The sequence below is a fragment of the Pseudochaenichthys georgianus genome, chromosome 24 (genome assembly GCF_902827115.2).
Source record: "Pseudochaenichthys georgianus chromosome 24, fPseGeo1.2, whole genome shotgun sequence".
NCBI classification, from domain to species: Eukaryota; Metazoa; Chordata; class Actinopteri; order Perciformes; family Channichthyidae; genus Pseudochaenichthys; species Pseudochaenichthys georgianus.
The window spans coordinates 24192327-24210686 of NC_047526.1; the positions used below are offsets into that span (position 1 = coordinate 24192327).

Genomic DNA, 18360 nt, shown 5'->3' on the forward strand with positions numbered 1-18360 from the left:
ATATAAGAGGGAAAGAAAGAGAAACTTTAAAACTGTTCAATTGCTATGATTGATCTAAATATGATCTAAAATTATGCACTTTTAAGATGCACACATTTTCAAAAGCTATTATATTTATTTTCTCTATTTTATTTTTGAATGCAGCAAGAGAGGAACATTACACATATCCACAGTATTTACTGTATATCTGTAGAGTGCCATGTTAATTGACAGTAAATTGTTGTTTTCGAATTGTACTTTCTTTATTTGATTGGCAGTCAGTTGTTGATTACATGCAGACGTTGATAAAGCTACAGGCTACTTCAATATCACACTAATTCATAAAGCAAGTAAGACATTTTGATGTTCCGGACCTTTGCATAGGGAGATTTTCTCTAACTGGACCTCGTTGAATTTTAGTTGAATACCCCTGCGATATGACGTAATATCGGAAATGTTGACACACGGCTGTATCAGAAGTGTTGCCATCAGAAACAATGCATGACGTGTTTTGGACGTAATATGGTCTTTGTTTACATTAGCAAGCATCGCTAACACTCAGAGCTAACCTGTACTGGAGAGTACAGGTATGTGTAAAAAAGCAGGAAATAAAAAAAAAAGGAACTCACCTTGTGGTAAACCCACAAGAGAAAAAGCATTTGAGCTCCATACTGTTTCAGAAATAATCCTTGATGTGGTTTGGAACACGATATGGCATTTAATCACGGCAGCATTTGAGAGACAGCAAGCGCATTTCGTGGCATCTGCAGGCAGTGGCAAGTACTTCCGGCATATGTCACAGAGGCCGCTACTCTGTGGTATCTGTGGCAAGTACTTCCGGCATATGCCACAGATGCCACAACTTGCCGAGGCATCTGCCGCTGCTGAACGGGAGATGCCACAAGATGCCAGAGTAAGAGAAGGTTTACTGTAGCTGCCACTCGCCTTCCGTGGCAAATGCTGCCATTTAAACCCGTATTTATCATGTAAAGTGTCGCTGTTGAGGCATGACTTTATCGAACTGATCTGTACACAGGGTTGGGTTGTAACCATAGACTGTATGGGTTGTAACCATAGACTGTATGGGTTGTAACCATAGACTGTATATATAAATGGACGTAGTGTCCGTGACGTTACCCATAGGATTCTGCAGAGTTGCCGTGAAGCCCTTAGTAGGCGGAGTCGGCCACTAATGGCTCGACTGTGACGTCGGAGTCTAATCCCGCCTGCTCCAAATAAGGGCAAAGAGGCGGAGCCGAGGCAGGACCTGCTGCCTCCGAACTGGAAGTAAACAGAGCTAGCTCAGGCTAAGAAGCTAAGCTAACATGAAATACATGCATACCAAGTTACTGCCAACAGTGTAGTTCCCCTATATAAACGTTACATTCATAATCAAATGAGACAATCGGCAAGAGAATTAGCTATATTTTGTTATTCTTAATGCTTGTCATTCACACGTTGAGAAAAGACAGACTCCACCGCCCGGACCTAACGGAGCCGCAGTGGGCTAGCTCCGGGACGCCGGCTGGAGCTAGCCCCCTACGGCTCCGTTAGCTCCGGCGGCCACCACTGTGATAATTGGGTCCCCTATTAACATTTGCTCCCGTTTAGTATTATGGGCGTCATAGCCATAGACTATAAAAGTCTTACCCAAGGCTGAATCATAAACTAAAATGTATATGTATGCATAAAGGGTTACGTCCTTAGCTGGCTAATAAGTAACAAGCTACCAAGCACACAAACACCTGCGAACGGGGTTAACATGTATAATATCATTTTAGACTTCTTGGAAGTTCTGTTGGTACATTCAAGCGCACAGCACGACATTTTAATTGTCTGGCATTTGTAACAGTATTCCCTAAAAGGCACAATCACCACGAACACGGCTAAAGCGTCAAGTATAGTACTATGACTAACTAACGTTGTAGCCTCTATGGTTGTAGCCTAGCAGAGTGGACAAGTTGCTGTTAGCTGACAGTGAGGCATGTTCGTGTCCATCAACGTGACCACGCCCTAATTTATGCAAACACTTTAAGACCCAATATAAATAAAAGGGTCGTGTTAGAAAACAATTCACTCACAGATTCATAATCATGAAGGTGGAATCTAACTATATTGATAATAATATTTATTGCATCCTGTGAGGGAAATATTTTGTTGTGTGTTTGTACCAAAAAGCATTTTGTGTTTCACATAGGTCTGCCATAACTTAGAGCAGGGGGTTAAAGGTTAAAGGGTTAAAGGTTCCGCTTTCCTGTTGGGGGACTGTGACTAACTGCCAGAGGACTTTAACAGACTGTCTTTGTCTCTGAATCCAGGTTCTTGTGATTATCGATCAGAAGACGCGCGAAATAGAGGCTCCTCCTTGATTATCTGTGTAGATTTGCGCTGTGTTTCTGTGTAATCTTCAGTGTTGGCTGGGGAATCACATGATGAAGTCGTGTGAGAACCCTGCCAATGCTCCCGGCCGTGGCTCTCAATAAACTCAGGTGTTTGATATAAAGCGGACTTCAGCCTCCATTCCTTCCATCTACATTGCTGAAAAGAAAATCTCTCTCACAGATTGGCGTCACGGACAGGCACCTTCAGATCTTTCAGACATTGGTGAGTACATTTCTATTTTGAGATTGACTCGCCAGCGTTTGAGATCAACGGTGTATTAAAATTACCTGAGAGAACTGAGCTGCTGCATTTTTTTTGGGTTTCTCTACTCATTTACATCTGGAGGCTAATCTATAACCTCAGGAATCGGTGTCAAGGGGATATTGTCCTGGCCGATTTCCCCGTGTTTGTTGCTGGGACAGGTGTCTACGAGCAAACGCGGCTTATGTGAAAACTATGAGAATATTTGGGGCTAATGATAACCTAGGAATATCGAATTTCATCGATCTCCTCTGTGTGTGCTTCTTGGAATTAACTCACCAGGCAATTACACACAACAAATATTCAGAGAAACTTTTGAGAGATGCACCAGCAAAGTGGATTTTCTGAATTAGAAGCAATGTCGCAAGATTTGTATTTAAACAAATCGCCGAATTTAGGCATTTCTGCTGAGGTGCCGATTCTCCGCCCCCTGGGGAGAGCTGCACGTAGAAAAAAGGAGCATACAGCATTATCCGCGATTATTGACACTTTTGAACTAAAGAAAGTGCTCAATGTGTGGTTTGAGAATGTTGTATGAATTGCTGAATTTGGCTGTGTTTGCGCAAGATTTGTATTTAAACAAATCGCCGAATTTAGGAGTTTTCAGAGGATAAATAGCATTTCTGCTGAGGTGCCGATTCTCTGCCCCCTGGGGAGAGCTGCACGTAGAAAAAAGGAGCATACAGCATTATCCGCGATTATTGACGCTTTTGAACTAAAGAAAGTGCCCAATGTGTGGTTTGAGAATGTTGTATGAATTGCTGAATTTGGCTGTGTTTGCAGATACACGAGAATTATGAGGATAGAGGGCTCATAATTAGTGGCCCCTCTGAAAGTCTCCCTAATTCGGATTAAAATAGGCTGGAAGAGTTTTTGTCAGGCTGAGTTGTTGAGAGTTTTTATGTTTATTTGTCTAACTGCAGTGTTTGTTTGTATAATGGTTTCGTGTTTGTTTGTCTACCCGCCGTCTTGTGCATGCGTTGTAACAACTCATAATGAATCAGTCCACAGCCAGGGTAAAATGAACTAAAACTTCAGTTATTTCACCAAAATTAAATGACTTGAGAGAAATAAAACAATAATGTAAAGATGAAAAGCTCAAACAGCTCAATGTTGTATTATTTGTTTCATTTATTCTTAAATCTATGTATTATATGGTAATAATGAATAATAAAAAAAAACGTAATGTATTGAACACATTCCAAAACAAAGAAGATAAGACAGAACCAGACTCAGACATGAGGACTGGCTTATCTATAGCCAGTTGAGAAGCACTTGAGGTGCTTGGCTCTGTGAGGCCTGATGTACTTATAGGGTTCTGTTTTCTTCAAGGTTGTGTCTTCCTAGTCGAATGTACTTAATGTAAGTCGCTTTGGATAAAAGCGTCAGCTAAATGCAATGTAGTCAGACAGTAATTGAAACTTTTGCGCTGTTGCTGCAAAATGAAAACCTTGTTGATTGTCTGTTTCCAACTGGCCCCTGGAATCAGATAATTGATATACGTTGAAGTTCAATTACAGTTTAAATATAGTTTAACATTCTTTATTAAACCGTTTCAAATTATTTCTAGTACAATTGGTCTATACAGACATTACTACAATCCTAATAGTTGTCAAATACTGAGCTTATGAACAATAGAGTAAAAGTCGCTGGTTAAGCCAGGATCAATATACTTGTTGAGGTTTTATTGTGCACATAATAAATGTGTTTAAATGAATTGAGCAATTTTTTAAGGAGTATAATGTTGCAATTTTTAAGATAAGTAATTGCAGTTCAAAGGTAGATGTTTTTTTCTCCTTCTCTCGTTCACGAGCACACAAAATAAATCATAAACATTTCCAAATCCGAACAGACAGAGAAGTAAACTAAACTATTTTGCTCTTCATTTTTAAATGGGATTTCCCGCTACATAACAGAAGACTTAATACAGGACTTAAAGAACGTTTTAAAGACAAGTCATGGAGAGGTTTGCATTTTGGACGGAATCTCCCCTTTCCTCTGCTCCTAAAATCCTGCACCCGAGGTCAATCACAGGCGTGACCTTTGGAGGGGCAGAGAATCTGAGCAAGACCACAGAGCGACCATTGGGGGGTTTTATGGCCTAAAGGCACAAAGAGGAACATCTGGCCACACACACACACACACACACACACACACACACACACACACACACACACACACACACACACACACACACACACACACACACACACACACACACACACACACACACACACACACACACACACACACACACACACACACACACACACACACACACACACACACACACACACACACACACACACACACACACACACACACACACACACACACACACACACACACACACACACACACACACACACACACACACACACACACACACACACACACACACACACACACACACACGTAAGTGATTTACAGTTACTAAATCAGTCTACTATCACCTAAAGAATATATCTAGGATTGAAAGACTAATGTCACAGCAGGATTTGAAAAAAAAAAACTTGTCCATGCTTTTATCTTCAGTAGACTGGACTACTGCAATGGTGTCTTCACAGGTCTCACTAAAACATCTATTAGGAAGCTGCAGCTGATTCAGAACGCCGCTGCTCGAGTCCTCACTAACACTAAGAAAGTGGATCACATCACTCCAGTTCTGAAGTCTTTACACTGGCTTCCTGTGTGTCAAAGAATAGATTTCAAAATACTGCTGCTGGTTTATAAAGCACTGAATGGTTTAGGCCCAAAATACATTTCTGACCTCCTGCTAAATGATGAACCATCCAGACCTCTCAGGTCTTCAGGGACTGGTCAGCTTTCTGTCCCCAGAGTCAGAACTAAACATGGAGAAGCAGCGTTCAGTTATTATGCTTTTAATTGAACTAGTCATATCTTAGACCGCACTGTAACTTTTATCCATGTATTTGTCCTTTTAATGCTTATTTTATTAGCTCTTCTTTTAATGCTTAATGTCTTTCATTTTTTGTAAGGCACTTTCAATTGCCTTGCGTTGAAAGGTGCTATATACATCTGATGGAGATGGATAGAGGCATTTATTTTAATTGTAGCAGTCAGTTTGTGGTTCTGGCAGCATTGTTGAGCATTTTTCATAGATGTGTTTTCATGCCTCTGTGTAAGGCTTAGTCTTTCTATCTGTATAGCCACTGGTGTAACTAAGTTCATAAAGTCAACAGGTACTATACTTGAGCACTATTTTGAGATACTTGTACTTGATTTGAGTATTTAAATGTTTTGCCACTTTATTCTTCTACTTCTACAGTTCAGAGGTACATGGTGTATTTCTACTCCGCTACATGTATTTCATACCTTTTAGTTACTTTACGGATCTGGATGAATGATGTGAAATCTAATCAAGTGTTAAATCAGACTTTAGTTCCACCTGGAGTAAATCCACCAGCTACCCTGCAGTCTACAAAGTACTTCAGACTAGCTGCACCTTCACCAGCTTTGAGAACACTTTGATGATAAATCATTATAAAACACATCATATATATTATTCTGAAATGGACCAATCTGCACAACGACTGTCGCTATTTCCACTATATTTTGATGAGAATACTTTTCTACTTTCACTTGAGTAACATTTTTAATGCAGTACTCTTGCTGTAACATAGTATGCATACACTCTGGTACTTCTACTCAAGAACAAGCGGCTGCAGATTGTCACGTAGTGATCGTCTTCTTAAATAGGACATCTTTGATAATAGATTCTGGCCTATCAGAATCGAGGTGGCGGCGTGGTGTTGTTGCAGGAAGTCCCGACGGAGAATAATTTTGCGGTAACACATCTCGATATACATTGATACAACATTACGTGTTGATAGAACTCATCACATAATGAAATAGGACCTCACGGTTTGATGATTGATAGGTGTGTGGGCTGTCTTCCGTTTTCACACACAGGACAGTGGGGGATCCACGAATGTAAAGTAATTCACACAGCCTTTTTTCCTCTGTGAGGAGCAGCAGGTTCAGCTTCATTTAAATATGTCGTGTAGTAATAGATGGACTTATTTTTTCATCTCAAGAGAATGTGTATTTTATGTTAGTATTTCAACAAAATCCCCTCAGACAGCGCCGCTGCGGGGTTGGGTTTTCAGCATGTCAATTTTGTCACACAAATGTGCCTTTTTATTTCATACAGTTCCATTTGGATTGAGACAGGGAAATAATCCAAACCTCATGCGTGGCGTTTCACCGTCAAGGGGGCGATATAGCCATCTGTATGTCAAATATGTCTTATATGTCTTAAATGACATGATGAATTGGAAATGGGGGACCCTGATGTAAACAAGACGAAAGTCTTTCTCTGGTCTGCATCCCCTTGACAATTGTATTTTTTGAGCTGTACTGTACCCAATATACAAGCTGTTAATATACTTTTCAATCAATCAATCAATATGTAATTACATTTCAAATACTGATTTGAGCCCCACCACTGTATGAGTTAGCCCTACCATAGATTACCCAACAAAAAATACTCAGGAGCTGATACGTCAATTAATTGCTTATCATGACAGGCACACAATAAAACAGTGGAAACAAACATGTGTTTGACTTTCATTAGTGAATGACACTGTGTGCCCTTTTATAGTCTGAGTCCAATATTGTGCATTTATATATATATATTATATACATATCCTACATATATGCTAAGGTCCCGCTACTGACACGATAGCAGTCATTTCGTGCGCATGTGTGTAATTAAACCCATGATATCGAAATCTCAATCCAGCCAGGTACCCAGAGTTGGCAACCTTGCCCATGCCCCAAATAATATTTGTATTGCAGATCTACATGAATCACACAAACGACCTAGTTTGGATTCAAAAGGTGACAAGTTTGCATACCTGCTTGTCATCCATTTCATTACAGAGCTGGGAAAATGGTGTATTGATTAGATTCTGATCCGTGCAAGTCCTATTTTAACTGACTTTAGTTTCTAATATTAATGATAATTTGATTTCATCCCATAAATAATTATTTAAATTAACTCAACATTTCACATGATGGATTAGTGTTCCACATTTCCCCACTAATTTCTTTTATGATTGAGCCACTGGTAAAGAGAGACATTGATGATCCTGTGTTCCGTTTGTTGTCTATGGCTTCGGACGGCTTCACTAAAAGTCACCCAGCTCTGCCCTGCTACAGACCGGCTGAGTGCAGTCACAGAGATGCTATGGCTGTGCTACATGACATTAATGGTCTGGTCCGAGAATGGACACCATTCCCTGCTCACAGAGAGAATGACATTCCTCAAACTGAACTTTACAGCCGTTGATACTGTCTCACATGGGTCTGCTCCCCCCACCGAGCCATGAACTGAAAGCTTGACGTCTGCTCTGAACACTTGGAAGCCTCCCTGTCACACCAGCTCCAAACCCTTGGGTCAGTCAGATGAGTCAAACGGCTTCACTTGGGCACAGGGGTCAGAAATATGACTCTCGTTACCACAGAGTGGGTTTGTTTGTTTTTTAAGGCTATTCATACTGCTATGCAGAGGATGCCTGCAGGTTGGCAAGCTGTGAAAAGCCCCTACCATTTTTAGTATAGGCCTGTTGTCAGGGGCCTGTTACTGTCTACTACATATATTCACATTATATAGACCATGAGGCTGCACGGAGCTTAGGCTAAAAATACAACCATTCTGTTCTGCTCTAAAGATTCAATTTATAGATTCTATATCAAAATAGTTTGTTCTTATTGTTTCCAATGATGACGTCACCTTAAGTGGAGGAATGCAAACCTGTTTTCAAATGTAAGGTTTTGAATTTGTTTGACATTTCTCAGTATAGACACCCTCAGACGCCCACTGTCATTCATGCTATGCCTTCAGTGGTGACTCAGATGTTTAGGGGGTTGAAGCTGTTCCTCCCAAATCAGAGATGCTTTGTTTTTGTTTGTTTTGTTTTTTTTCAACAAAGGTGTGCATTTCCTGCATAATATATGGTTCTCACAATTGTTTTTGTTAGTTGCGCACAGCTGATACGGAGTTTTCTCGACTGATGGATTATGACCTCTACCATGCTTACATGGACTTCTATGTTTTATTTCATATCTAACTGAAGTAAGAGACAATAGAGAGAGCTGTGGACGAGAGAATAGAAAGAGAGAATAGAGAGAGAGAATAGAGAGAGAGAATAGAGAGAGATGTGGAAGAAAGAATAGAGAGATGAGGATAAGAGAGAGAATAGAAAGAGAGAATAGAGAGAGAGAATAGAGAGAGATGTGGAGGAGAGAATAGAGAGATGAGGATAAGAGAGGGATAGGAAAGAGAGAAGAGTTATTTGCAAGTTGCGTGCTGATACTGAGTTTTCTCGATTAATAGCTTATAGACGATACCATGTTTAAATAGACTCCTACGTTGTTATTACATTATGTGACATATGTAAGAAAAGGGAGGGGAGAGTCAATTATATTTGAGTAATTGATCTCATATTGAAACATTCATTTCTCAAACCTATGTTTATGGAAGAGGAAATGTACTTCTGATAAACTAATCTTTTATCAAACGGTAAATGGTGAATTAATATAATATTTAGAATAATTGAGAACGGGTTATATCCACAGGGACTAGCTCACATTTAACTTAAAATAACATTTCTCTGCTTTGGACTGATGAGTATATGATTCTTGCATGTTAAATGACTAACACAAACCTTACATGTATGCATGTGCATGTGTCAGGAAGGCTCCCAAATAATTCTGAGGGGCCTATCGTATTTTTGTAATTGAATGATAATGTGCTAATCCATTACTTTGAGTTGTCTGCACCCAGGAAAACATCTCTATGAAGTGTTAACCCAATCACTAGGACAGCTCTGAAGGTCAAGGGTCAGAGAGAGAGGGTCACACCCTCTGGCTGCAGAGAGCACCCCCAGCCACGGGCAAGGAGGCACGAGGTCGTTCGAGATGAGAGGATTCTAATCTTCAACTTTCTGATGGGATGGGATGCTTCTTCATCTTTCTGCTCGGGGGGGGGGGGGGGGGGGGCAAACAGACAACTCTGCAGGACGAGCGATGGCTTCAGAGGCGCCATGTTTCTTGGAGGGGCAGATGTCTTCCTAACCTCTCCCATCACGGGGGTGGCATCTGGATGTGCCACTTGGAATAGGCTCTGCTCTCAAGCAGATAGCAGAAGGAATGCAGGCAGATGAGCCTCTGTTTCACTGGGAGATCATAAAGTGCTCACTGAATGAGCCACAAAAAGCAGAGCAATTGGGGGGTTTGAAATATAGTGCTCTGGGGAAGAAGAGTTTTGAGCCAATCAGCACTCAGTGCTAATCTACAGTATCAGGATGCCTTCACACACCAGACATTCTGTGTCATAAAGAGAGGAGGAGAACGAGTCAGGAGGACATGTTCTTCTAGCTCTTGTACAAAGATAACATTTGAATTGAATGACCATATGATTACAGATGTACAATTAATGATTGTTTTTATATTTCCGATGAACAGATATGTGTTACATAGTGGTGACAAATATATTTTGTCAGATCAGATTACACTTTCACACTAAACAAATAAATTAATTGTCAGATCAGATTACACTTTCACACTAAACAAAATAAATTAATGGATATTTTCAGATTGATAATGTATTGAACAATAAGATATTTCTAATATTATAACAGACAATGTTACTATCCTTAATCATTACCAGGTAAAATGTACAACGAGGAAACCAGATTACCAGGTTCCCAATCCAGGTGCTACTGCATGCTACATTTAGATAGAAAAACAAATGTTCTATCCACTCCACTTAAATACTCAGCAGGTGATGTAGATTTTTCAAAAAGGCCTTAAATCACTCCTTTTAACGAACTAAAACTAATTCTGCAGCAAGTTTAATGTTAGACTACGCACATGAACACAATATTAGCAACTGTTTGCTGTGCCAAAATATGCCAGAATCTATGCATTCTCCCATGTTTAGCCCAATTCCTTTCACGAAAGCTGGTTTAGTTAGCTGAACATAGCATCCAGAATTAGCGAGGAGGCTGAGGATTGGTACAACTTTTCCCCACAGACTCTGAGCAATCTTAACAGTACGAGGGCCTAGTCTCTCTCATTGTTGATACAGTAAATACAATTACCTGCCTGACGGTTTCAAACGAATAGATGTTTTGACTTTTCTTTCCTCAGGTTGTTGAAATAAAATGCCTAACTTTTCCTTTTCAGATGTTAAACAAATGTATTTGAATAAAATATATGTAGTAAAGTGCCTTACTCTTGAATAAGTGTATTGAAGTAAACGAAAAGTAATGCTAAAGATTGAGGACACTGTACCTTTACAGATTACAGATTGATCGATTCATCACTGTGAATTTATACCTTAACTGTGAATTTTTAACTGAATCCCTATTGATTCTGATTTTATACCTCAATTGGATTTCTTATAATCCTACATTCTAATTGTGTTTTAATTATGAATTGCCTTGAAGTAAATCTTTAAAGATGTAAGCTGAATTTGAATTTGTGTTTGATGAATGAGATTAACTGAGGGATAAATGATAAAAGATCTTGTTTTTGAAACATATATTTTACTATTATATTTTTGTATTGCATATGTGTTATTATTGTGCTTTTTGACAAAAGAAATCAAACACTGAAGAAAGATGATTTTTCTATTATGGTTGTCTGTATCAACCATTGTGATTGGCTGTTCCAATCTTATTCTGTTTTTGATGTAATTAATGTAATGAGGAATCCACCCAACTCTGAGGACGTTTTATTTGATTCAAGTAGTGACTGAAAATATTCTTAGACTAATGTTAATTGGTTATCAATGAATTGATAAAAGCGTGGATCTGTGAGGGAAATATTTTGTTGTGTGTTTGTACCAAAAAGCATTTTGTGTTTCACATAGGTCTGCCATAACTTAGAGCAGGGGGTTAAAGGTTAAAGGGTTAAAGGTTCCGCTTTCCTGTTGGGGGACTGTGACTAACTGCCAGAGGACTTTAACAGACTGTCTTTGTCTCTGAATCCAGGTTCTTGTGATTATCGATCAGAAGACGCGCGAAATAGAGGCTCCTCCTTGATTATCTGTGTAGATTTGCGCTGTGTTTCTGTGTAATCTTCAGTGTTGGCTGGGGAATCACATGATGAAGTCGTGTGAGAACCCTGCCAATGCTCCCGGCCGTGGCTCTCAATAAACTCAGGTGTTTGATATAAAGCGGACTTCAGCCTCCATTCCTTCCATCTACATTGCTGAAAAGAAAATCTCTCTCACACATCCATGGGTAGAAACATGTTTTTTTCTGCTGTAAAGTTGGGCATTTTAACATGGGGGTCTATGGAAATTGCTCCTTTCTGCAGCCAGTCCCTAGCGGCCCATGTATGAACTGCAGTGTGTGGCACTTCCGTATTGGCTACCCGGCTGTTCCCCAGAGTTTGCCGCTTGGTTGTAACGGAATACATGTAACGGCGTTACGTAATCAGAATACAAAAATCAAGTAGCCTAACTGTATTCAGCTCGCGTTACATTTGAAAAACAACTAATCTGATTACAGTTACTTTCGTAAACCTGAAGTGAATACATTTTGGAATACTTATTGGAATGATTGGTGGAAACAAAATGTATCCTAATATTCATTACCGGCAGAACTGTGTGCACAGCGCAGCAGCATCTCTGTGAGGCCCCGCCCCCGCACGCAGATGAGAGAGAGATCTCTTTTAAAATATATTGAAAGTTAGAAACGGAGATGATTCGATAAAACGTGCAAGATAACGTTTATGTAGAATTTCTTTATTGTCAAAATGACATTTCATAACGGGATAAAATCAAAGTGAATGGCCTGCTGCTGCAGAAGGCATGGGGCAAATATAACTGTCCTTTGCCTAATTTATAAAGTAAACCTTAGCATCTCACGAGCAACTGCAATCAGTTACAGCTGCCCTAAGTCTGTAGCCAAGTCTAATAACACCAGTATACACGTTGCTGTGTCAATACTAGGGCTGAACGATATACCGTGTCATGGCGATAACCGCGGTATGCGCATGCGCGGTATTCACACCGCAGGGACGTGCGGTTTTATTCATTTTTTTTTTTAAATGCTAACGCACTTTAGCACAGAATTCAATATAAAGATACCCTTATTACTTATCGAAACTGCACATACAATATATCCGATTAAAGCTGAGACTCCACAGATTATTTAAGTATAGTATTTAAGCGATCCGATCTCGCAACAGGGGAAGCAAACACGGACATCACAACACGTACCTTTTACGGAGCTTTTATGGGAGATCGTCTCACCGTAGCTGTCAATCTGATCAAAAGACGTGTTCAATGGCATTAAAACGAGAAAGAAAAAACGCGGCTGAATCGGTTGATCCATAGGTTGATACTGTATCTGTGGCTTTGAAGCAATTGTTTATAATCCATAATTCCATTTGTATGTAAAAATCGGAGCACAAAAGTTAGCTGCTAATGGTAGCCACCAGAGTGTATGCAGCTTCCGGTTTTGGCTACTCACTCATTATTTGTTCATGTGTTGGTGTGTGTAGAACTTCCCCTGCATGCACAGCAAACCACCAATCACAATCATTCTTGATCAGATCACAGCAGGCCCCGCCCCGCTAGTTTGCAGACCATCAAAACACTGGTAAAAAATGAGCGAGGCACAGGAGGACAATACCGGAGAGAATGAAGATTTACTTCCAAGAAGAAAAGCAACATCTGCCATCTGGAACTATTTTGGATACAAAAAGCTTGATGATGACCAAACAAAGGTACTTTGTAGACAGTGCCATGCAATTGTTTCGGCAACCCGAGGCAACACGTCGAATTTACTCGCCCATTTGAATAGACACCACAAATCTCAGTATGACGAGTGCAGAGTCAGATCTGGTTGCCATCCACAGCAAAAATCTATTTCAGATGCCTTTGCCGGTGTTACACCATATGAGAAAGGTTCAAAACGGCATAAAGACATCACAGATGCCATAACATTTCACCTGGCAAAAGACATGGTACCAATTTACACCGTTACAAAAGAGGGTTTTAAGAAAATGATCCACTCACTTGATAAGCGGTACGTAATACCATCACGCACCTATTTTTCTCAAGTCGCCATCCCCGACCTGTACGAGAAATGCACGGCAAAAGTTGAAACAGAGCTGTCTAAAGTGGAATACTATGCTGTTACAACGGACTTGTGGTCCAGCCGGACAACGGAGCCGTACATAAGCCTGACGGTGCACTTTATTGATGAGGACTTCACACTGAAAAGTCGCTGTTTGCAAACGGCATTTTTCCCAGAAAATCACACAAGTGACAACATCGCAGCGGGGCTGAGAGAAGCTGTGGCTGCTTGGGGCCTGGATGAGACACGTCAAGTCTGTATAACAACAGACAATGCTGCAAATATGGTGAAGGCTGCCTCCCTGAACGAGTGGACCCGGCTGCAGTGCTTTGGCCACAGACTTCATCTTGCAGTTGGTAAGTTACCCCGCCCACGCTTTATTTACTAAGCTGTGTCTGTGTCGAGTGTGTTTTTTTTTTTTAAATAACCTTTATTCAGGGAAGTGTAACAGAGAGAGTAATGCTATATTTTCCAGGAGTGCTTAACAACCTGTCCTGAAATGCAACAGTTTTCTTAATTTTAATGAGTTTCATAAATGTTACGTTTTATAAGCAATATATATATAATATTTATAATTCATTGTTGAAGGCAGCTAATTTCAAACTGGAGGACACACACATGTAAATGTATAGTTAATAGAAATGTGTATAATATTTAATCTTTACTTTTTATTTATTTATTCCCCCTTAGAAAATGCAGTGAAAAAGGATGGCCGCATCAACCGTACTGCGGGTGTGTGCAAGAAGCTGGTGGGTCACTTCTCTCACAGCTGGAAGGCCAGAAGTGCTCTTGAAAAAGCCCAGAAGGAACTCAATCTGCCATCACATTCCTTCATAACAGAATGCCAAACAAGATGGGGTTCCAGGCAGATGATGATCATCAGGATACTGGAGCAGCAGAAAGCTTTAAGTCAGGTCCTGCCTGTGGACAAGAAGCTGCGGCATCCAATTCCAAACTGGCAAGATATAGATGTCCTGGAATCTGTCAGCAAGTCCCTGGGCCCATTGCTGGAGTTCACAAACGCACTTTCAGGGGAAGACTACGTTAGTGTCTCCTATGTGAAGCCAGTTCTTCATCTCGTCAATGCTGCTAATACGAGAAGAAGACACAGACCTGAGCAAGAAGTTGAAGAAAGAGATGAGGGATTACCTGAATGAGAAATATGAAGATGAAGATACTCAGAAGCTGCTAGATATGGCATCTTGTTTGGACTCCCAGTTCAAGATGGACTTCATCACTGCAGACAGCAAGACCCAAGTCAAGGCCAGAGTGACATCGGAGATGATGATGACGACAATCATGACATGCCAGGAGACTGCAGCTGCAAGCTGCAGCACTGAAGTGGAGTGCGAAGTGGCTGGCACGTCCCAGGCAAAGAAAGGCAAGAGGTCTTTAGGAAGTTTCTTTAAACAGAGCGAAGCTGCAGCAAAGGCTGATTTGTCTCAGTACCTAAAGGATGCTGTGGAAGCAGAGTTAAACAGCTACCTGCTAACACCTTCAATAGACAAAGAGGAAGATCCACTTGCATGGTGGAAAACGCACAAAGTAATCTTTCCACAACTCCCCAAGCTTGCCCGCAAGTACCTATGCATACCTGCTACAAGTGCCCCCTCAGAGAGGCTTTTCAGTGCAAGTGGCAACATCGTCACTTGCCAACGTTCTTGTCTCAAGCCTGCATTAGTGGATAGACTAGTATTCTTGGCCAAAAACCTCTAAGCCTGATTGAGCAATGCATACAGATGCGAATTATTATATTTGACTACATTATGAAACAGTTGAAATTGTGAAAAATAAATGTTCAGATTGATTTAACTGCTAGGTGCTCTGTTCAGAAAGAAAGCAGATCTTTATTTGTTTAGGCTAGCCATGATGACCAAGAAGACTTTGTTTTCCTTTGCACTGACTGTTGCTAAGACATTTTGATTTAAAAAAAGGTCTGTGGAACAAAATGGTTCACAAGTTGATATTGTAGTAGTTCAAATTTTATTACAAGTTATTTGTTTTATGACAAATTATATTTATTTTAAGTTGTAATTTTGTAAACCACTCAGGGAGCTGGTGTATAGCTGTTCTTAAGTTTATTTTTATAATGTTGTTAAAAAGATACTTTGCTGCTATTTGCACAACAACGGTTTTAATTGTGGAATAAAAAGTTAAATTACCTATTTTGTCACGTATGTTATTTCCCTAATGTGATACTGAAGCTTCCTATAGTTTAATGTAATACGTTTAATCTCTTGGATCCCTTACCACTCTTCTTCATTCACAGATGAACCCCCTTATTTGAGGGTAAGCAACCTGCAACATGCATTATCATAGTTAGATCATGACTTAAGGTATGATGAGTCAACCAGACGTCCGTGACTAAAATCCTTCATCCAGTTAAATATAGTTAAAACCTGTTAAAGTCCGAGCCTGTTTTTCAGGTTTCAGGCTCGAAAATGACATTCCCAGAACAAATGACCATATCTTCCCTTCTAAAAAGGGTTAAATTAATAATCCTTTTTCTCAAAGCAATGATAAACCTGTGAGTTGGATGTAGAAAAGTCAGAATCAATATAGATGTTTTTTATTTTAAAGAAAATTCAGATTGAACATGGTAAAAAAACTGTAAATTATAGTGTCCGTCCAAAACATATTTTGTACTTATAGTGAAAACTAACCTTGGATGATGGGTTCGTAGACTAAAAGCTTTAGGAATCCAAAGTACAACATATAATAAGTACTCCGTATCAAGATTGATGCAAATCTTGATACAGTTATATTTGACCTTTTTAGACAGATTTAGCACACAAAAAACCTCTTTTGGGGCTATTTGGGTGGATTTTCCATATCTCTGGCCCACCTTGCTGGATTTTGACATGAAGGGTTAGGGTTAACCCTAACCCTAACCATGAAAAACGTCACTTGTCCACCGGACAAGTCAATTTAAAGATCTACTTGTCCGATATTGTAAATAACACGTCCCGGACGGTGGGCCGTGTACTTTTTCGCACACTGCCTGAAGCCATGCCCCAAGAAAGTCCATCCACATCTCAACCTGAACAAGAAACCCCAGGTAATTTTATTAATTTTAAAGCAATTTGAAGTAATTATTACATCCACGCACTGACACTCTCTGTGTATACTTTTCAGGAAACAAACTCTGGCATAAATTGGATCAGACTGTGAAGATGTCCAGGAAGACCAAGAATGCCACAGCTGAAGCAACTGTTGAAGTCCAGCGGTACCTGGCCAAACCAAATATCGGACGCTTGGAGGACCCTCTGAACTACTGGCAGACACAAAAACATGTTTATCCAAACCTGCATAAACTTGCAGTCACTTTTTTGTGCACACCTGCTTCCTCAGTCCCGTGTGAAAGGTTCTTTTCAAAGGCAGGAGAAGTTGTGTCAAAGAAAAGAAATCGCCTAAGCCCGAAAACTGTGGAAAAAATATTGTTTTTAAACAAAAACCAATAAAAATTGTTCCATGAATCACAAGCATTTTCACTGCCCTTTGCAAAGTCACACAAGCATATTCACTGCCCTCTGCAAAGTCACAAGCATATTCACTGCCCTCTGCAAAGTCACAAGCATATTCACTGCCCTTTGCAAAGTCACACAAGCATATTCACTGCCCTTTGCAAAGTCACACAAGCATATTCACTGCCCTTTGCAAAGTCACACAAGCATATTCACTGCCCTCTGCAAAGTCACACAAGCATATTCACTAGGGCTGTGCATCTTCACTGGTCTCACGATTCGATTACGATTATCCTGTCAACGATTCGATATCCCGGTGCATCACGATTCATACCAATGCGTTGCATCCTCAATTTTCTATATTACTGCACATGGCTTATTTTTCATCAATGCCTACATGCAGTAAATACATATGAACTCTCTTTTTATTATTTAGAAAGTGCTTCAGAAATCAATAACATAAATGTCTTGACATTAATTTATAAACCAAAATAAATTAATTGTATAGGTCTAGCCTCCGTGTGTGAAGTTGTTCCATCCTCAAAAACAAAAAGCTAATGCTTCTGCAGTCTAGCTGCAGCTTCTAGCCACGGTCTTCTGTTAAGAAAGGACACTGAAGGTCCTGAATGTGGCATCACACACAGGACTTGAGTCTGAACACAGCAGACAACAGGAGTATTTACAACAGCATATACAAACAAAAATACTGTATGTGGGTGCACACTTACATTCTCTGTTTTACTGTTACATAAATCCCATGACTGTATGAGATTAAATTAGCTTCATTATATCTCAGTGATTAAGTGAATAATAAAGTTTCTATCGGGTCACTATCAGCCTGTCACTCATTATTTTCAGGGAGGGGGCGGGGCTTGGAGGAACAGAGGAGACGGTGATCGCGGAAGCTTTTTTCCTCCTGCCTTCACAAACTTTACACATGTATATATCGTCTGAAAATTGCTAGAGGACATTCATACTCTGCAATCCAAGACTTCATTAAATCCACCAAAAACCTGACATGATTGTAACGCGATTATTTTTGAAAAACATAAATCCCTGTGCCGCAGCGACACGGAGTGATTCAGAGCGGGTCTTTCTGCTGTTGGTTCTGGACTGGTGTTCTTGTGTTGGTGGATAAAGCAGACTGCTCCGTG

The 18360-nt window shown here is 40.1% G+C and overlaps 1 protein-coding gene across 1 annotated transcript; it reads left to right on the top strand.

The window, feature by feature from the left end:
* The first annotated feature begins 13668 nt into the window (after window positions 1-13668).
* Window positions 13669-15458, top strand: LOC117439647 (E3 SUMO-protein ligase ZBED1-like). The gene is made up of 3 exons (XM_034075632.1): window positions 13669-14098; window positions 14433-14700; window positions 14807-15458. The coding sequence occupies exons 1-3, from the start codon at window positions 13669-13671 to the stop codon at window positions 15456-15458; spliced, it is 1350 nt and encodes a 449-aa protein (XP_033931523.1).
* Window positions 15459-18360: the final 2902 nt, after the last annotated feature.